Source organism: Podarcis raffonei, chromosome 1 (assembly GCF_027172205.1).
Source record: "Podarcis raffonei isolate rPodRaf1 chromosome 1, rPodRaf1.pri, whole genome shotgun sequence".
In the NCBI taxonomy this organism is placed as follows: domain Eukaryota; kingdom Metazoa; phylum Chordata; class Lepidosauria; order Squamata; family Lacertidae; genus Podarcis; species Podarcis raffonei.
The window spans coordinates 92,850,399-92,871,879 of record NC_070602.1 but is presented as its reverse complement, the minus strand read 5'-3'; the positions used below and the strand labels follow the sequence as shown (position 1 = coordinate 92,871,879).

Genomic DNA, 21,481 nt, shown 5'->3' with positions numbered 1-21,481 from the left:
GAGGAAATTTCATGCTAAGAATTAATAATAATTTTTGCTTGTATTTTAGACACTGGAACAGACTACCAGCCAATGAGTAGCACTGACACTGGAAAAATAATCTCTGTTTCTCATACTGACAGCACGTACATTTCAACCACTTTCACAAGGGGTGGAGAAAGGACGTTACTGTCTATTCCAAAAAGCAGCACATCAGCTGACTCATCCGAAAGTTCCACTTTTTATGCAGAAATTTCCAGCCCTTCAGAGTCAGCACGGTCCTCATTTTCTGTGACCCAGATCAGAGGAAGCAACATGTCCTCCGGCAACATGGGTTTCTCCACACCGTCAACAGAACCGTTGTCTGTACATGCCCTGAAAACACCGGCCTACTCTTCCACAGTCAGTGAGCTGCATGCAACTCAGTTATATTTGAAATCCGAACTGACACCTGCTGGCGGCTTATCATTCACACCTTCCTCTTCAGCGTCACTGAAACAGGATTCACTTCCACCCACTCAGCTGCCAACTCTGTTTTCGACCTCAGAATCCCCTCTTCCATTGTCTTCTTCTTCTTTCCCATCCCTGCTTTCACCTTCCCCTCAAACACTTTTGCCAACTTTTTCACGCAGGCAGTCGCCAACAGCACTGCCCACGCTGCCCCCATCCTCATCTTTATTGCCTCCTCTTTCCTCAACACCGTCGTTGCTGCAGCCTAGTGAGTCTTTGGAAAGCAGTGCTTCTATGGCTGCATCTGAAGGGACAACTGGAACAGACCCACCCACAGCTGGAAGTTCCAACAGGCCGTTCAGCAACCAGACTGGGACATACCCACTGAAGGACAGCACTGATCTGGGGACAACAGGATCTTCTCTTATTCTGACCCAAACTACTGAACAGCTCACAGACCACTTGTCACCTATGACAGTACCCCTAGATGAAACCAAGGGCTCAGAGGGGCAAAACGTTTCTCTTCCAGGGACCAGGGTTGGAAAAATGCCTCCTGTTCCGACTATGTCTCCCACGTACAGGGCCGAAAGTACCACAGTTTCAGAGACAGCCAAAGCAACTACTGCTTCGTTGCCATATACAACCACTCTAGGGGATGCCTTCAGTTTGGTGGGAGTAACCACGGGAAAGAACCTTGTAAATATAGCACACACAACGTTAGGATTACCTATGTTGGCATCAAGCGTGGATTATGTGGTCACTACAAAGCCTCAGAAAGTACGTCCTCCCCTTCCCACCAAGACTCCATCTTATGCCACTGGAACTCCCACAAAAGGGATGGAAACGAGCACTACCACTGCTTCTAAAACCACTGATTCCAGAGCCACTACTGCCCACCCTCCCAAAATGTTTCCTTCCAGCAAAACCACTGCAGGGACCATTTCTCCTTCACCGGTTCCCACCAAAGCCACTACATTTGCACGTGGAAAAGGTAAGCCTTCTCTGAGAAATGATGGAAATGGGTATAACACGAAAAAGGGATTTAATGGTGCTGTATCGTTGCACTTTTGGATGGGAATTCATTTGGTAGATTATCTTTTTATCTTTTTTTTAATCTTTTTTTTTTAAGTGGTTATGCGTTTCTACAAAAAACAGAAACCATCTACTCCGGAGCTCAGAATCAAAAATTATTTGGAGATTGGGGGAGGGGGGGAATAAGTTTTTTAAAAACACACACACATAAAGCATCTATAGGGGATGAAACTGAAAGGGGACATAGTAACACCTGTCTCAAAACAACCCAGCAGTGTCCACACAATGTTGAATGTCTGTTGAGGTGGGGGAAGGATCATCTAGAATAATAAAATGGAATCTGCAGAAAAAAGGGCATGGCTATTCCATCTCTCTAGAACCCTGGAGCTTTCTACAATGCAACCTCTTGTTGCAGTTATGTACTATAGTTATTTTGTAATGCCTTTACTCCTTTAGTTAATAGAGTGTGCCAGTGTTTGCTGGCCATATTCACCTGCATTTAAACAAGGCAATGACCTATGGTTGAAGCCCTTTCTGCTGTGCCTGCCTCTTGCACAAAATTATGTTTGCGATGTAGGCTGAATAGCGCTTTGTCTCCAAGGTGTAAGGCTACATTGTGAAGCGCACCACTTCTTTATGGCTTGAAGGTGCCCATTGCTGGTAATGCTCCAGAGGTACCCCACCTTCAGAATGCCAGAAATGAGACTCAGATCAGCAGAATGAGTGGAAGCTGGTTCTCCGTGTGTTTTGGGAAACCAGCAGTAGCCATTCATTGGATGGTTTTGGAGAGTGATCACCCCAGCAGCGTATAGTCTATTCAGCTTGACTTGTTGGTTCTAGGTATCAGAAGAGGAAGCTTTTGTGTGCATGTGGGTGAAAGGTGCAGTGCACTACCTTGCTTGTTGAATGTGGGGGTTCAGAGGTGAATTTGGTCACATCTGTTGATCCTGACTTAATTCTTCAAATGCTTTATTTCACAGCTAATGCGTGCACCGCAGAGACTTGCCTTAATAACGGGAAATGCATTGTGGATAACTTGATGGACAAATTCCAGTGCCAGTGTTCACCTGGTTGGCAGGGAGAGGACTGCAGTACGGGTAAAGGAGGAATAATGGCAGCCCTTTACATCAATGCTTTACAGCAGTGAAAAGTGGGTTGGTGGACTTCCATTCTAAAGGCTGTGGCTTTTTCCTTCTGTTTCAGATGTAGATGAGTGTCTGTCTAATCCATGCCCAGCCTTGGCCACATGTACTAACACACAAGGTTCGTTCCATTGCACGTGTTCCCTGGGCTACCAGATGGAGAAAGGAAAGTGCAATTTAGGTAAGAGAACTGAAGAGACTGGGGGTGGGGGCAAACCTCTTAATAAAACATAAAGCCACATTTAGCTTAATTTGTTATTATTATTTTAAAAGGTGTTACTAGCACCGGCTGCTTCTTATTACCAGAAATACATTTAACCTCACTTTGCTGGTTTGCAGGAACTGGTTCTCATTGAGATCAATGAAACTGAAGTCAGTCATGTTTAACTTGTGTTATCAATTTCAATGAAACCTAAGTTCAACTAACTTATCCAATCCATGATTTTACACTTCAAGACTTTAAAGGAGTAGAGAAGATGTGCCTTACGTTGTTGGATTCAACCATGCATCAGCCACAGCTAGCATGGCCAATAGTCAGGGAATATGAGAGTTGCAGTCCAACAGTGGCTGGAGGACCATGAGTAGCCACTGCCAATCATTGTAGACAATACTGAGCTAGATGGGCCAATTGCCTGACTTGTTATAAGGCAGCTTCCTGTGTTCTAACATTAATGTATGATTGGCAGTTAACAATGTTCTGCTGTGTAATGTCTAGTTTGGGACTTAGAAACAAAGCTTCCATTTAAATAAAAAGACATGTTTCTATTTCACTGTTGTGGAGAAAAGTTAGGTTTCCTTGGCATTCAGTGTGTGCGTGAGTGAAAGAGAGAGAGAGATCTAGCCCTTAAAATAGCTAACGAGTTATCTTCTTGCCTTCAGTTCGAACCTTTGTTGGCCAGTTTAACACAACTGGAGGGCAGTACTCCGAGTTTCAAGTTGAAGAAGCTATTATGAACATGGTAAGTGTCAAAAGTTGCTTTTTAAGCATAGTATTTAACTGACAGTGGCAGCTTGTGAGGAGGCAGTTTGCTGAAAGAAATAAGGGGGCTTCTTCTCCTTGCCCAGCTCTTTTACAGAAGGCTCTCTTATCAGGGGCATGGCTGGCACCTTTGCCTGCCCTACAGCGCAGTAGAGCTTGTCTTTTAAACTTGTGAATGTTCTTAGAAAGTTCTCCAGCACATCCTAAAGTTGTCCACCGGGGACAACTATCCCCATCATGCTGCTTCTTGCCTTTTTCCTCTCGTGACCCATGAGCTTGCATTCGGAACCTTCACAGTTAGGAAGCACCATCAGTTCCTCAAAGGTGTAAGCAGAGCCAGCTCCAGATTTGTGTGGGCCCCTTGCAACAGCACACATGCACCCAACACACACACATCATGCCTATGCCTCTCCTTTGCAATAGGTGGCCCAGGTTCCTCTCTCATGTCCCCACGTGCTGCTATTTGTGGGTGACCAGGACCTCCTTACACACTGGGGGGGGGGGCGGAATGGTGGTGAGGGACCACACCAAGCGAGCAGCAGCAGGCCAGCTTCCTGGTGCAGCTGGGTTGGGATGCATGGCATGATGGCGAAGCTCGGAGCTCCTGGCTCAATTTGCAAAACAAACAAGCCAACCAATACAATGTCTGTTCAATTTTTTTCCCCAGCTGAACAATTCTCTTTCAACATTGCCAGGCTATTACACTTCCACTGTTAAAGCATCAAGGTAAGGATCATGAAACAGTAAAACCATCACTTTTGGTGGCTGGGCTTTGATTTGAACTCTTGCCCTAGAGCTTTGAAATAATAATAATAACAATAATGATGATGATGATGATGATGATGGTGTTATCATTTATACCACACCCATCCGGCTGGATTTCTCCAGCCACTCTGGGCAGCTTCCAGCACATATAAAAACCATTTTATACTGTGATATGTAGTCCACAGTCCCTCCCACCCCCCACCCATGGTACTGTGCCATTCATAATTGGGAAGAAGAGAGACTGCAGTAACACATATTCTTTCCCTGGGTTTCCCCACCTCCTTCAGTCGGTTAACTCTTTGCCTCAATTGAAGATTGAAGCCTTCTGGTACAGGCTGCGGTCTTCATCTACCCTGTAAAATGCCACAAACATTGCTGCTGCTATAGAAATAATAAATGATAACTACAAGAGGGAATTTGGGCAGGAGCAGTTTATCATGTTGAGTAATAAAAGATGCCGCTCCTGAAATTTTCTTGTGTGCACAACTCTAAATGAGCAGAAGCTCTTTTCCCCTTTCCCCTTGATCAACCTGTGGCTTCTTTATATTGCGTGGAATTGGTGCAATTTGGCAAAACAAACCCATAACCCTTCCCTGCAGTATGTACATGTCGCTTCCAGCCAGCACGGTCACAGGAATGAACCTGCTCTGAAGATTCTTAATGGAATCAGCCATGCCAGATTTTCTAGCACAACCAGCATTGGCTTTATAGTCAGGTCCTTGGCATGGTCCTAGTCTTCCCCCAGGAACCTGCAAAAGTGGTAGGAGCTCTGCCTGGAGAAGGGTCAGGTCAGGTGGGCGCTTTGACTCTAGCAGCCTCTGAAGTGCACTGCCTCCCTGCCTTTTTGATATAAAGCACCGCAGGCAGACAGATACTGTCAAGCCAAGACTAGGAAAATGCGTTCATGCTGTGTGTATGATATTTGTAACATTCTCAAATAAGTGTCGTAGTTCTACAACTGCAGGATGATGATGCAGACTTTGCATTTTCTCACTCTTTCCACAGGCAGTCGGGCATCATGCAAGTGTCTGTCCTGAGCACCTTTTCTTTGGTCTCCAACGTCACCCTTTTTGAGGTTGCTAGCACCGTGCGAAGCCACATTCGAGCCTGCAAGGCTCCCACACAGACTTGCCAGTTCATCTCTAAACTTACACTGCTCCACAGAGGTAAAAAGACATGGTGAAACACTGTGCTTTGGGGTTGGTTTTTTCTTTTTCTTTTTTTAAAAAGAAAGTTTTCAAAAGAACATTCTGTCTTTTCTTTCTTTCTTTTTTTTAAAAAAGCTTGCTTTCTTCAAAGCTCTCTTTGAAAAGCTTTGTTTCACTGAAACAGAAAGCCTCCTGAAAGCCTCTATAGGATAAAATAAAGATTTCATTCTCACATGTGTGAGAAGCTTGCCTCCCTACAAAAACATTCTTGTAAGTAAAATATGGGACACACCGTGGGATTATGGTCTTTGTGTACAGGCTTTTCATGTCAGAGGTGCGGCATTGAATCCTGACCACATGGTGCGAACCTGTCAAAATTATGGGGCAACACTTCTCAGAGCCACAGGATGAGAGATGACAGTACAGGTTTTTAAAATAAAACAGTAGTACTACTAATAATATAGATCTTTAAATTGATTAGCTTACCGACAGTTAGATTTTTCAAGGATGCTAATCCTTAGTGGAAAAGAAGGAAAATGAATTTTTTAAAAAAACCTGATCACAGTCAGAACTGGCAAGGGAAATGGTATTTCAGTGTCCAACCCACTAAGGATGCACAGAAGAAACACAAAATAACACAAAACCACAAAGTTAAATTACCAATACAAGAAAATAGGCTCTACCATAACCAGCAACCTATCCATCAATGAGAGCTGGACAAGCATACAGTGGTACCTCGGTTTAAGAACAGTCCGGTTTAAGAACGATTTGGTTTACAAACTTCACAAAACTGGAAATAGTTTCTTGGTTTGAGAACTTTACCTTGGTCTAAGAACGGAATCTGAACAGTGGAAGGGCACTGGCAGCAGGAGGCCTCATTAGGGAAAGCGTGCCTTGGTTTAAGAACGGATTCGGTTTAAGAATGGACTTCCAGACGGAATGGATTAAGTTCGTAAACCAAGGTACCACTGTATTGAGAAGACATCTGTGGCAATGGCTTGCCTCTTCAAAAGAGTATGGGAGAGTGTGATGCTAATGACCAATACCAAGATAACGGTCTACCAGGCTTCCATGCGGAGCACGCTGCCTTATGGAGGTGAATCATGGCCATTTTACACCTGCCAAGAGTGACGCTTCAATGCCTTCCATATGCATTTATTAGGAAGATTTTAGGCATCACATGGCAGGACAGAGTCTCAGTCAAAGTTGTGCTCTCCCAAGACCACATTCCCCGCACGTTTGCACTTTTGTCTCAGTGACATCTACGCTGGCATAAAATCATGCACAAATAACACAAAACACGATCTAAAAATTACAACCGTAGTTAGTAGTATACACAGTTATTACCAACACACTGGAAATGCTTGGATATTGGATTAGCAAGATCAGCTGGTTAGGTTTTTTTGTCATTAAGAGATGAGCAACAGCTGTACAGCCTGGTACCTTAGCAATGGTGGAATTTCAAAAGGGAACAATAAGGGTCAAACAAGTGGTAGGAAACCTGTGGATGGTGTAAACTGTTGTCCGGCAACATTTGGAGGGCCACAGGTTTCCCCCATCCCTTGCTCACAAAATATCTAATTCCAGTCCTGATATCTGTGGAGAAAGAATCCAGTGAAGGTGCACTTTCCCTCTGCCTAGTTAATGACCTTCCCAATATTCTTTTTTTGCAATAGTTGGCGGTCTGTGTAAACACAAAGATCCGGAATGCGACAAAGAAACTTCTGTGTGTGTGGACTTGGACGGCATTGCAGTTTGCAAGTGCCAGGCTGGATACTTCAAATACAACAAACGGGATCATTCCTGCAGAGGTATTATGCATTGTGCAGCTGGATCGCTGGGGTTCATCTTTAATCTTTTGGTTCCAGATCAAAGGATATTCCACAGATCAATGTGATTTCTTGTATTTCTATGCGTGCTAAGCCCTACGAATAAGTATTAAAAGCTTAGGTTTCCTTTACCCAGTGCTCGTTTTTCTACAGTAGAAATTGGGGATATGGTCTCTTGCTTCCTCTCAGTGCAGCAATAATATTATCCTTTTACACAGCATGCTGTGTAAGCCAGAAAGATCCAGTGAAAAGAATAAAAAGGGGGCAGGCCAGGGAGGGGTCTGATATGCCTGTGGCGAAAGTTCAGTTTTTAGAGATGACATAGTGCGGTTATTTCTGTCTCTGTTTTGTCTGATCTCCAAGGGAAGTAAAAAAAAGATAATTGCTTTTTATTCACAGGCTGTTTTGGTGGATCCTTCACAATGTTCCAATTGAGCTGACCCAAAGTGTGAATTGCTTTTTCATCCCGAAAAGCAGATAACACATTTAGAAACATGATCCAATCGCATTTAATTACCCTATTGGATATCTTTTAGATTGAATCCAGTTCAGTCCAAAATAAAATACTATCCCCACTGCTTGTTCAGGAACTTCTTGCTCCATGCTAACTAAGCCATGTGGATGTAACCTAGATCCTGTCTAGATTTCAGCAATATGACCTCACTTTTTCTGTTAATGGAAGTAGCCGCTGTGACCTTCCATTAGTCTACACCTCAGACATTAATTAAACATGGAGAGACAGAAGAACTTCAGAAATCTGACATCTGTGCTCGCTCTGAGATAACCCTCATTTTATTTCTGTAGTTCTCTGCAGGCATTCAGTTTGAATTTGCAGAGGCTCAAACATGAACACGGATGCTGATTTCCGCCCCCTTGGTTCCCTGCACACTCTGGGGGCGCCCCTGACCAATACACCTTCAGCATTAGCCTGAAAGTGTTGCTTTGTTCACACGGAGCATTTCCAACATTGGAATAGGAAACTTCGTCAGTCTGCTTTCATCTATATAATAAGTAAAATTATAAAACAAATCATCATAAAGACAAAAATTTAAAACCTCTTGTAGAATCTCACATTCACTTGCGATTTATCAAATCAGTGAAGGCCAAAACCAAGACAGCACCTTACTATTCCTCTTCCTATGCTCCAAGGCCCCTCAATCCCAAAATAAATTTTACTTTAAAAGATACAGATGCCCCACAATTTCTGGGGAGTATGGTCCCTGGCACTTGGGATGTTGTGCTTCCTTTTCTCTTCCCTAACCAGCTCCTTTCACTTATATCTTTATTCTCTTTCTTCCCCCCATACCCCCCAGCTCCTTTTTCTTCTCTGCATGGCCATCCAGCATCCTTCTACCCCCATCCCCATCCAATGCCTTTCTCTCTTTGCTCCACAATCATCCAGCTTCTTTCTGTGTTCCACCCCCCCGACTCCATTCCCAAGATCATCAAGGCTTCTTCCTCCACCCATCCTCTGAGAGGAATCCTTTCTATGGACACAGGAGTGAATCAACCAATTCACTCGCTCATTTGCTGGCAGCAGTCACAAACTGGACAACCTGCAGTTCCACTTGCTCCAGACTGCAGCCTCTGAACCTCTCTTGATCAGAGCAGGCCAGAATTAAATGCAGCAACACCAAGTTTGGTTTAACTTAATTTCTGCAGCACTCTAGATTGGTTGGGAACTCCTACACAAGTGCCCCATTAAGCAACAGCTGTGTCCTTGACCAGTTTTGGCGATACCTACATTAGTAATCCCAGCAAAACTGGGAAATATGGCTGAATTATGGTCCAGGATGCCCTCTTTGTTGGCAATTTTCAGGAGTTCATGGCACCTGGGGAGGAGCCAGAGCTAGATTTCTGAAGTCCTGCCAGGGCAAGCGAGTGAATGAGGAGTGTATGTGACTCTTACGCAGGGTCAGGGAACAGTAGAGAGGCTGGCTGGCTGGTGAAGAACAACACGCTGCCAACTCTTAATAAGGAGCTTCCCTGCCAAGTTTATAGTGCCATTTGGTTCCAGAGATTTTCTGCATGAAAATCAACCTAAACTTTGGCTGTACTTGTCTAACAGATGCAGATTCACCTGCCTGTTTATCTGCCTTGAGTTCTGGATCTCAAGCGTTCTGTTGACGTGTCCTGCATTTTGAAAATGGTTGTGTTTAGACACGGTGGGTGGCTGGGTTCACTGCACAGCAGAAAAAATATCCAGATGTGTTTCAGTGTTGGGGGAAAAGTGGTTTCTGGCTTTCAGATAATAGCATGTTTTGGAGTTAACGCTTTATACATTCTCAGAGGGGTGGAGGCAAGGTGCCAAACCTCCCCCGCCTTCCATCAAGCATAGCAGCAATTTATTTAACTTGCTCATTCCATTGTTCTAAGCTGCTCACTTGAATAGTTAGAGGGGTTCCTTTTATGGATGATGCATCAAGGGCAGGGCCAGAACATCACATAATTGTTTGCCAATAAGGAACGTGTAGGGCCTAACTTAAAATCACTGTGTGCAAATTGTTTAGCCTTGTGGGCTCCAGCAAAACATAGCTGGAAAGCTGCAACCGAGTTTCATATTTCACTTTTCCTACCTTCCTTATCTTTATTAAGCTCTATAGACCACATATAAATGCGACCAATAACAATCAAAGAGGATTGTCATCTCCTTGAAAACTAAATACAATCTGAATTTTGGCCCCACTTAAATAAATAACAGAATCAATTAATTTATAACATAAAGATGAAATGCAGCATTTAAACAAATAGCATCAAAAGCCCTGTATTTGCACAGGAACGACAATGCAGGCTCCACTGCTCACTCCACACTGTTGCTGTACTTGCAGCAGTGCTTCAGGTTTGTTCAGTGGAAGGGGAGAGGAGGAAATCCTCACTACTTGGTAAAAGTTTCCTGAACTTTTGCTGTTCCCATTGCAAATGTTCACCCTCCCCCAGTCTTCGGCATGGGTTTGGCCTCATTCCCTTAAACCCCCTGAAATGTACAGGGATGGGTCTTTGGTTCAGCATTGATTTAAACCAATTGACTAGCAGAGGTCACTATTAATCCACAGGAATGCCACAGATTAAAGTATTAGAAACAACATAGAAAGCTGCTTTATACCATCAGGCTATTTCTCCATTTATCCCAGCATTGTCTATCCTGAATAGCAGTGGGTCTCTGGGGTCCTAGGGCCTGGTTTTTCACGTTACCTGCTAACTGATCATTTTATCCAGAGATGCAAAGGATTCAGCCTGGGACTTTCTGAATGCAAAGCATGCATTCTGCCTCTTGTTTCCTATGCCTTCTGGGACCTTGTGAATGCTAAATATGTGCCATTAGGCAGAAACGACATGTAAATCTGTAAACCAAAAACAGCCTCTGGAAACTCTAGCTTGTATCCAGTGCTGCTATCCCACTAGAGCAGCAGACTTCACTTTGCACAACAGAACTCCTCTTCATCCTTTTGCCCTGTAGTCTCCTGAGCACTCTCAAAATCTGCTCCAGAGGGTTGGATAACCCTCTGGATCAGATTTTTGAGGGTACACAGGGAAAGGAGAAGGGGAAGTCCCACTGCAAAAGTGGAACGCCCCACTCAGTGTTGAATACGACCCTGATACACTGAGCAAGGGAATAGTGATGATACTTAAACCCTTTGCCCTCCAGCCATTAAAAAACAAATTCAATATCACTCCCAGCTGATTTAGACTGAGTTCATCTAAAGTCGTTTTTTGGATATCTAAAGTATTCATTTTCTCTCTATATATATTCTCTGTTACTGAGGTGTTGTCATGGACATTCTTTCTTTTTCCCCCCTCTTCCCCCCGAAAAGGAAAAGTTAAGTGTGCCTATATACCATGCAAGGGATGATTATGAATGGGAAAATGGCTACAGTCAAAGAGGTGAAAACTTCCTCTAGGCCTGGGCGATATATCGATATATTGCCCAGGACCGGTATGAGGAGCAGACCATGATGCCAGCTTCATTCAGCAGTACAGTGGTACCTCGGGTTACATACGCTTCAGATTACAGACTCCGCTAACCCAGAAATAGTACCTCAGGTTAAGAACTTTGCTTCAGGAAGAGAACAGAAATCGTGCTCTAGCAGTGCGGCGGCAGTAGGAGGCCCCATTAGCTAAAGTGGTGCTTCAGGTTAAGAATAGTTTCGGGTTAAGAACGGACCTCCGGAACGAATTAAATACTTAACCTGAGGTACCACTGTATATCGCAGGTGAAACCACCATATCTCCCAAGTCCCTCTGCTAGCTGTGTCCACTGGAGGGAGTCAAAAGTTCCTTCCTCCATCGGGCGCTCCTAGCAGAGGGACTCAGGAGTGCTGGCAGTTTCACCACCAATATATCACTGAGTACTCTGTACTCAGCACTGAGTACCACTCTGTACTCATACAATGGAGCCACCGATACAGCCTGTTCCTCCCTCTACATCTTTAAACTGCTCGATGGAGGAGTGTGCAGCTGCCCTTGCCTCAGTTGAGCAGTTAAAGGAGCTGGTTTCTGCAAGCCATCTCAGCCGGGGGGGGGGGGAGTTCCCTCTCCCCAGCTGAGTTGCATGAACAAGCTGCATTGTCCCAGCCTGCAGCCCTGGGAGAAACCATCTCAGCTCTCGAGGTGAGAGCTGGGGCAGTTTCACCTGGTGTCTCACAGGCGGAGGCCAATGCATCTTGTTTTTTCAACATCACGGTATATCGCCAAACTCCGATGTTTGGCTGGCAATACACCGTGATGTTGAAAAGCTGATACCGCCCAGCCCATGCCTCCTCCCCTCCCCACCTTTACCCCTGTTCCTCTGCTCAACACTGCAGTCTGCACAGGCTGCTTTTGGTTAAAGATGTATTTGAGTGAAATGTGGACACTGCTGCAAGTCTTTTAATATGTAGCATTGCTGTGTGTTAAGAGTGACCTCCACTGGCCAGATGGTTTAAATGCATTGCGTTACTTGCCTAGTATTGTCTTATTTTTATTAATTTATTTGCGCTGTTTGTAATCCATGCTTTTGTGAGAATATATCAAGGGGGTATACAACATAGAAGAATCAAATCAGCAGAATGCATCATAAAAACATTAATAAAAACTTCAATAAAACATAATTCAATGCCAATTGGTGAAAAATAGAAAGTTCCTATTTCAAGGTCTTCACTCACTGCTTTCTCTCACTCTTTCTGTATGCTGCTCCACACTACATGGAAAGCCAAATTATGCCTTAGGAAGACTGAATAAATGTGCTGGATTCTTGAGAGGAACTCTCCGCCACTCTGTTCCTCCCTGGTTCTCTAAGTTGAGCCGAGCCAAGGTTTGAACCAGGCTTGTGTTAGAACTCCCTCTTCATTAATGTTGGGTCCCTTCCACACCACCCTGCCAGCCACTACGCATGATTGCGCATATTTATTGGCCAGAATATAACAGAATGGTGCAATTGATTCTGGACAACCCAAGATGTGCTTGTGGTTGATTGAAAAGCAAATGCTGGCCATACCCAATGGAAACCCACTTTTGAAACTGAGAGGACTTTCAAAAGCAGTTTTTCACAGGTGTTTGCTGTTTAACGTGGGCAGTGATGTAAAAAAAAAAATATTGCACTGAGTTCACCTAAAGTAGTTCTTTGGATACCAGAAATTATCTTTTTCTATCACTGAGATGTGCTTATGGACATTCTCTTTCTCTTTTAGCTTGTGAAGATGGGTATAAACTTGTGAATGACACTTGTGTGAGGTACAGTAAATTATAGAAATCTGTTTTCTTTGTTTCTCATTCCTTTCCCTCATGCTCATTGCCATCACCAGTCATTAACACATTTTGATCACTTTCACATTGGTTCAATTAACACTTAATTGATTGGAAACTTTTTTCCCCCTGTTTCAGTTGCCCATTTGGATTAGGAGGATTCAACTGTGGGAATCGTGAGTATCTGGTCTAGCAGCTCTAACTCCCAAACTGGTTTTGCTTTTCTTTCAATAAGTTATATGGTCTTTCAACAATAGATTTCCAAAACAGTGTATGACCGAGGCTTTAAAGGCAGTCACTTATAGCACATCAAAAACCATTAATTTAAAACCAACAGATGTCTAAGCAAGCAGTATTAAGGGATCAGTACAAATAGAGCAGAAAAGAAAAAAACATTTTCAAACCTAATTTTTAGACATTGTGAAAAAGAGAGCTCACCCTGACCCTGGAAGGAATACAGAGAGGAAGCCATATGAGACTCCTGTCAGAGGCCATTCCAGAGTACTTGGGCCACAGCAAAGAAGGCCCTTCATCTTCTGAAAGCTAACGTGGTGTCAATGTAAAACTGTTGAAAGTTCTTCATTTTCTGGGTGGGAGGATTCATACAGAAGGAGAATTTCTGTGAGGTAATTTGAAGCCAGGCAATTTAGTTCTTTATATGTCAAAACAAAACCAGTACAGCACACTAAATTGAATCCGTAAACCAGCCAGCAATGAGTTCAGACATTTCAAAATATGTAAAATATGTGTATATCAACTAGTACCTGTTAATTGTCTCTGTGTGAGCATTTTCTCATAGGCTAACTAGTTTTTCCAGTTCTGTCAAAGAAGCTAAGCTACATCAGTGAATCTTTATCCCATACCTGATGGTGGCTTTGTAAGCATAAGAGCACCTCAGAGGTTATAGCTAAGGGAATCTTTACAGGCATCAAGAAGGTGACAGTTTCACATTATTGCCTATACATAAAAGATGAACAATTTTCCATTGAAGCAATATTGTTTCTGTTCTTTGCTTTAGCGTATCAGCTAATCACCATTGTGATCGCAGCAGCTGGAGGGGGACTTCTGCTCATCATGGCGATAGCTCTCATTGTCACATGCTGCCAGTAGGTATCCTAAGCCAAGTGCCTGTTTTTAAAATAAAATACTAAATACTTGTCATGGGGAAATTGTTTATCTATTGATTATACTTTCGTTGAACGAAATTGCACCTTTAAAATGTTTACTGTGATTTTGCAAAAATTAATAACGTCCAAATGTTTCAGAGCTGTATATCAACCATATCAAGATAAATGATTTGGCAAATGTCATAAATACTGAAAAGCATAAGTAAGATCTGGCAGAAGCTTCTTTAATTTTTCAAAAGAAAGGGATATTATCGTTATATTTCCCCACCACCACCACCATTTGTCCAAGGAGCATACTAGAGCAGTGTAGTATCTGACTCCCTGCTAAGGATGGAAGAGAAATTTGATGCACTTTGCATTTTAAGGCAAACTTACTTAGTCAGCACTTTCTGAAATGATACGTGAAATGAAACACAGCTATCCTTCAAAGAAACTTTCCTCAATTTTGTGATGCAGTTCTCTAGCCAAGTATTGCGTACAAAAATACATACACTAGGGTCAACTGTGCATGTTGTTGTTTGGTCATCTTAGCCGTGTTCGACTCTCCGTGACCCCATGAACCAGAGCATGCCTTGGAAACTCTCACTTTCTTCTCAGAGCTTCTCCTTTTTATGTACATGGAGTTTTCTTGGCAAAATACTGGAGCGGTTTGCCAGTTCCTTCTCCAGCTGGATCACATTTAGTCTAACCTCTCGGCTATGACCTGTCCGTCTTGGGTGGCCCTGCACGGAATAGCTCATAGCTTCTTTACTTATTCAAGCCCCTTCGCCACAACAAGGCAGTGATCCATGAAGGGGTCAACTGTGCATAGAAATGCATATATCCGTGAAAATAACATGCAAAATGTGTTTATATGCAATGAAATGGCTTTGCAAAAATGAGTATACTAGGCAACATTTCATACCAAAAAATATGAGAAATTTGCAGTAAAACTATGATTTTTCATGAGGTGTTTTTTTAAAAAAAAATTCAAACATATGTGGAAACATATTCTGCATACCCCTATTCCCCACCCCAGTCATAATTGTGTTTTCACAACACCCCTGTAAGCAAGGCTGTGCAGAAAGAGAGAGCAACTGGCCCAAGGACATTCAATGAGCTTCATGGCTGGTTCAGTGATGATTTGCATCCGCGTCTCCCTCATCCAAGTTCAACTACTATTCCACACTGGCTCTCTTACGGTTATGAAAAAGATGCATGGGAGTTTTATAGCTATCTCCTGTCCTTTTCATATGATTTGCATATAAATGTTTCTTTCTTTCTTTATCCCAGGAAGAATAAAAATGACATAAGCAAACTCATCTTCAAAAGTGGAGATTTCCAGATGTCGCCATATGCTGAGTATCCCAAAAACCCTCGAGCTCAAGACTGGGGGAGAGAAACCATTGAAATGCAAGAGAATGGGAGCACTAAAAACCTACTACAGATGACAGATGTTTACTATATGGTAACTAATCCTCAGCTTGTACATGTGCGTTTTAACAAAAGTCCAAAGTGATATATAACCAAGGTTACAGTAAAGATAATGGGTTTTGAGCAGGGGCTGTTGTGCAGTCAGTGTATGTTCCTGCAGGCCTCATATGCTGATCTTGCCATGGAAGGTTTAAGCTAAATGAGAACTTTATTGTCTCTCTCCATAAAGAACAGAACAGACCCAGGAAACGTTCCACTTCACCTAGCTCCAGTTAAGTCCATTGCCACCTAGTGGCAAAACTATGTCTATGCATTCAGATAGTCCAGCCTTCTACAGGCTGCCACAATTAGAGCATACAGCCGCTATAGCATCATAATAGTACATGAATTATGATGTAACAATTCCCATAACATCCAACAGTGATGTCTTTGTCTCTCCAGTATGACAGATTACTAAGATCTTGGCGTTGGGGAGGGCCAGGAATATTGTTCATTACCTTCATAGCCTCCCCTTTGCCCAATAAATTAATGGAATCCACCCCTCTCTAGCTAAGTTATGCTGAGAGAGAATGATTATCCCAAGTTCATCAAATGAGCTTCATTGCTGGGTGGAAATTTGTATCCAGGTCTCCTTCATCTTCATCCTATAATCTCTGGGATTAGCAGCCATATGACAATGATAGCAGCATACTGTATCTCCTACATCATTGATTCCTACCTGGCTGTGCTTCACCCAAAATAGCTGCCCTGGAGGCGTTCCCCATAATATCTACATGTGCATCGGAGTACAAAACAAATGTGCTGTATTTTCTATGTACTCATTGGTCTGGGTTGCAATGGCTATGATTTGTTCATGCCATTAACAGCTTGTGGGAGAAGCTTGCTTTCCAGTATGCTAAGGAAGTATTAGGCAGCAATATATTTTCCTAGGTTGCATCTGATTGGTATAATTCTGTTTCCAAAGCTTTGGCATTCCAGATTTTTGGTTTGAAAGAGAATGAGAAATAAAAGTGAAAAGAGGGATTCAGAGATATTACTGTGTTTAACTTTGTCATGCATGGTGGCTGCATATAGACATAATAATAGTAACTGCTTCTATGCTCTGATTTTTGTTTTAATTTCATGGTAATGTTGTGTATATATATATATATATATATATATATATATATATATATATATACCACAATTCCATCGAAAATTTCAAAGCAGTGCATTATATACATAAAACCCAAACAGATCACCAGCTATTATTTTTTCTTCAGTTGTCTTCATGAGCCTGGTGGCCTAGAATGCTCAAACAATTATTACTGAACACATCTGCTTAATCTCTATCAGAAGAGCATATTATCTATTGGAAGCATTTGTACCTTCATGTATTATTATTAAAATCCCACAAAGGATAAGTGCTGACTGTTGAACCATTTTTTCCTTCCTTTCTCTGTCCATGTCTTATCCTTCTAGACAACCAACCCAAGGAACCCTGAACTAGAAAGAAACGGGCTGTACCCACCTTACACAGGTCTTCCGGGATCCCGACACTCCTGCATCTACCCTGGCCAATACAATCCTTCCTTTGTCAGTGATGACAGCAGAAGAAGAGATTACTTTTAATGGAATTGCAGGAGAGAGATGGGAAAGTGAATGGAACACCGGCCATTGCCTGCTAATTGTTTTCTGGGTACACATTAATTATACAGCTCAGATGCTGGCATAGTTTGTATACAGAAAGGAAACTTTGAACCCTTGGAGGATACTGAACAGGGTTGTCCGAAAGGAGCCATTTGTAAGCTGCTGTTGAACAGCAATGGGAAGGCTGGTGTAAAGAGCAAGTCAGCACACAGGCCTGTCTAAGAGGCAAGGGAGAAACTTAAAGGAGTTCCCGTGTGTACATTCTGCATCTTTTCCTTATCACTAATTGTGTCACATAATGTGAATTTGATAGTAGATCACTAAAGCAAAGCTAACAAACACTGTGGATGACACTCTAAATCTAATGCCAGTAAAGTGTGTTGTGTTTACAGTTAACAACTAGTGCTGTGTTTGTGTTGCCCACGTTTTATGCAAAGCTGCGTTGAGTGGATTTTATGGAAAGAACCATTTCTCTGTCACCAGGTATCTATTAATGGGTACTGATGAGATAGTCACAGAATGCCGGGGATGTGTATGGGAATGTGGCCTAAGGATGGGGGTTCTATGTGTAATGTGCAAAGTTCAGGGTCCTTTTCTTTTCTTTGGATAATGCATCTTCTTATTTCCTGTCTTGTCATTCAGTTGTGTATTGACTCAGTTGCAATGGTGCTTGTTCCTGCCCTCTGTTTGAATTTATTATTGACCATTGTCTCATGAACAGTAATCATTGCCCCATGCCCATGCCTTCTCCAGCCATGAATTTTTTCTTCCTCCATGAACTCTTAGTGAATTGATTATGTATGGTGGTCTCATACTATAGAAGCACGTGTGTGTGTGTGTGTGTGTGTGTGTGTGTGTGTGTACCCAAATGGTGGGTGAGGATTTCCCACAGTAAAAATGGGGGTGTGGGGGTGTTTTATGATATTCAGGTTTACAGTATCTGAAATTTGAGCTCAGAAAATAAAATCCTGAAATCATCAGATCAAGAAGAAGAAAAGTGATAGGAATCTGAAACTCTGGCTGAGAATACCTGAAGTGCCACAACATGTGCCCCCAAATTTGGTTGGGATGCTTGTTGAATTTCACAGGCAGCTGACTGTTCACTTTTAGTTTAGCTAGGCTGATCACCGTGATATGAGACCAACAAACTGTGCTTGTTCAGTGCACTGCTGCTACCAGACTAAACCCCACAAGAGGTTGAGCTAATAGAGCTGGTTTAAACAGCATACAGCCAGCTTACCAACTCAAATTTTCCCTCTCGTTAACTCATTGTCCTTTCCTAGCACTTAAACCAGGATTCCAAGTCACTTGTAAATTGTGGTTTGCCCCAGAACCACATTCTTCCATATAGGAAAAGGAGTCTCATACTAGAATGCCCTTTTGTGGTGTCTTGAGTTGTAACCCAAGACATCTTCTCATTTATTTATTTTTGTCGTTTTCAAAATGTCCATCCCTTTGCTGCTGAAGAAAAGTGTGCTTTTGCCTCTTTCTTCCTCCCATCCACATAACCAGGGACCTGGTGTTCACCCACTGCAATACTAAATAGCTCACCTCCCATAGTTATTTATTTTAGGATTTCCCAATCCCTGGCAACACATTTCCCCACCTGCAAGGCTAGCCGTGACCCATTCCATATCGTGGAGATAAGATATAGTACGGAAGGTGGCTTAACTTTTATGCAGGTAGCCGTGGGAGAAAGCAACCAGGAAACATTTTAAGTGGGATTGTCATCATATGTAGCTGAACCTGGACCCAAGTTCTCTTCCTAGTGCAAAACAACTTTTGCTCTCTGAATGTTCTAAAGAAGGTGTGGTTTTATGAGAAAAGAGGACTTTGTACAGTGTGCAGGAAGCTGCAGGGCTGCTGAGTGGTGACGCTTGCAGCTTAATCATGAAGGATTTGGAGGCAGTGATTAATAGTGAGAGACCTAGCCTGCAGAGCGGCATGTGATTGTTTCAGATTGGGTGAGTGGGGGAAGATTGGGTCAGGCCAGAGGTGTTTCTTGTCCTGCACTCCTGTATCCCATAGCAACCACTTCAAAATTGTGAAAAAGGATGCACTTCACCAGAAGGTGCAGAAAAAGAAGGAAATAATCCAAGGATGTGGGAGAGAAAGGAAGGCATGAGAAAGTGGAAGAGACATACACTGTCTGTGTACCACTTCTGAATACATAGGCTAATTGCCAGTGATAAAACTACCCTCTGTGACCATGTTATCTTATGAATTAAGTTCAGTTGTAACTATAGTCCATGACATTTTCGAGGCTCCAACCTCAGATTTCATTAGTCATAGAATAGGCTAAGATACCATTCTGTATAACGGCTAAATTCATAAGCTTAGCTACAGCAACCACTTCTGCAAGCAGAAAAGGAACAGGGAAAATATCCTGAGTAGTCTAGTTCCTCTTGCTCTAGCTGTACCTATTCTGCTTTTTGAAATTATTTGGGAACAATATTTCTATTTTTTAAAAACAGATCATCTGTGTTCAGGTCACTTTACTGCTTTCTGTATTGCAAATTGCTTCAGGGTGTACTTTGTACTGTAAAAAGCCCCCCCCCCATGTAAAATTAATCATCAGGTGTTTTCCACAGACTGATCTTGCATTGCCACACAAGGAAGACGGATGCGAAAGGGAGTTTGTTCACCTTGATCTGGCAAGGATGATTCACGTGTGGGGTGAAAGAAAAGGCGGGGGAGCTATACCCAGATGGTCACTGCAGTCCAGCTATAACAGAGCTGATACTGCGAGCCATCTGCTTGGCGGGTGTGTACACAGAAATCTAGATGAAGCAGCACATGTTCAGCCATATTCCCTCCATGGGAGGAATCTTTGGATCAGGACCTTTGGTTTGGATGGCAAGGGAAATGACCCATAACTACGCCCACTTTTATGGAAAGGTGTAGTTGACAAAACAGTTGCCAAACACCCGTAAGAACTTTCAACGCTTTCTGTCATAATCTTATATTACAGGCCTCGTCCAAGCATCCCTTTAAACCACAGTTTAAACTATGGTTTAAAGTGAGCACTTGTGGTGCTCCACCACTACTATTTCCTTTCCCACTTGGAGGAGGAAACACCATGGAGGACGGCTTCCCATTAAGTGCCAACAAGCACTTGTGTATTGTTTCTTTCCTACCTAACCAGCCACAATGGTTATCCAAAGTTTATTTGTTATTTATTTTATTTATTTACCCTATTTATGGATTGCCCTTCACCCAAAGGCCCCAGGGCAGGACTACACAGAATTGAAACCGAAATTAGTAATAATAAAGCCTGAAAACTTAAATTCCATACAAATAAAACAGCAGCGTCAATTAAAATCCAACCCCAATGTACCTGACCCTTCCCTAAAATCCTGAGAAAGCCCAGCGATGAAGTGACAACAATGTGGTGGTGAGGCAGGCTTCAGAGGGGAGATCGCTCCAAAGGAACGTGGCTACCCCTGAGAAGGCCCAACTATGGGTCCCCACCTTATGGAAAGAGACATTATTTTAGATACTTGGGACCCAGATCTTTAAGGGCTTTAATTACTAACACAGGCACTTTAACTATGGCCTGGAAGATTTGTAGTTGTTTCAAAATTGGTGTCCTGTATGAGCTTTTCCAGATACCTACTGGCAGTCTAGCTGTTGCAATTTGCATTAGTTGTTGTTTCTGGCCCATTTTGAAGGGCAGCCCCACATAGTTCTACCAGCTATGCACACCTGGACATACATAACTGTGGCCAAGCTATCTCTGTCCAGAAATGATTGTAATTGGTGCACCAGCCAAAACTGGGCATGGGCATTCCTACCTCTGAGGTCACGTGGACCTCAAGGGATACAGCTTTGTTATTAGCTTACCATCACGAGGGCTGGGTTGCATGTAGCAGGAAGCAAGCCTCTGGTTTGTTTTCCCTTTGAGTGGAAGACAAGGAGTGGCAGTGGAGCACCTAATGACTTTTAACTTTATTTTAACTATGATTTAATGTGACTTGCAAACCAGCCCACAGACTAGCTGAATAATTATTACCTCAGCTATAGGAACTCTGGGAGTTGTAGTTCTGTTCACAGAACTGGGAATTTCTTATGAGAGAGCGAATTCTCAGTACTCTCAACAAATTACAGTTCCTAAGATCCTTTAGGGTCAAACTTGCTGTGGATTCAAAAGTGAATAATAAAGTGTCCTTGGTGGAAGCTCTGCAGAATCCCACTGTGATGCCACATAGAAGAAGCAACAAGAAGAGGAACAGTATAAAGGGGAGTTCAAAACATTTATTTGTTTAGT

The 21,481-nt window shown here is 42.8% G+C and overlaps 1 protein-coding gene across 1 annotated transcript in view; it reads left to right on the top strand.

The window, feature by feature from the left end:
- The window catches only part of HEG1 (heart development protein with EGF like domains 1), a 54,991-nt gene extending 37,438 nt beyond the window's left edge, over positions 1 to 17,553 (top strand). The window contains exons 10-21 of the mRNA XM_053404396.1: positions 50 to 1,420; positions 2,442 to 2,558; positions 2,665 to 2,784; positions 3,483 to 3,562; positions 4,250 to 4,308; positions 5,353 to 5,513; positions 7,172 to 7,306; positions 12,991 to 13,033; positions 13,184 to 13,221; positions 14,064 to 14,151; positions 15,445 to 15,619; positions 17,047 to 17,553. Of these exons, the coding sequence (XP_053260371.1) occupies positions 50 to 1,420; positions 2,442 to 2,558; positions 2,665 to 2,784; positions 3,483 to 3,562; positions 4,250 to 4,308; positions 5,353 to 5,513; positions 7,172 to 7,306; positions 12,991 to 13,033; positions 13,184 to 13,221; positions 14,064 to 14,151; positions 15,445 to 15,619; positions 17,047 to 17,196 (2,537 nt within the window). The 3' untranslated portion in view covers positions 17,197 to 17,553. The remainder of the gene's footprint in view (positions 1 to 49; positions 1,421 to 2,441; positions 2,559 to 2,664; positions 2,785 to 3,482; positions 3,563 to 4,249; positions 4,309 to 5,352; positions 5,514 to 7,171; positions 7,307 to 12,990; positions 13,034 to 13,183; positions 13,222 to 14,063; positions 14,152 to 15,444; positions 15,620 to 17,046) is intronic.
- The last annotated feature ends 3,928 nt before the right edge of the window (positions 17,554 to 21,481 follow it).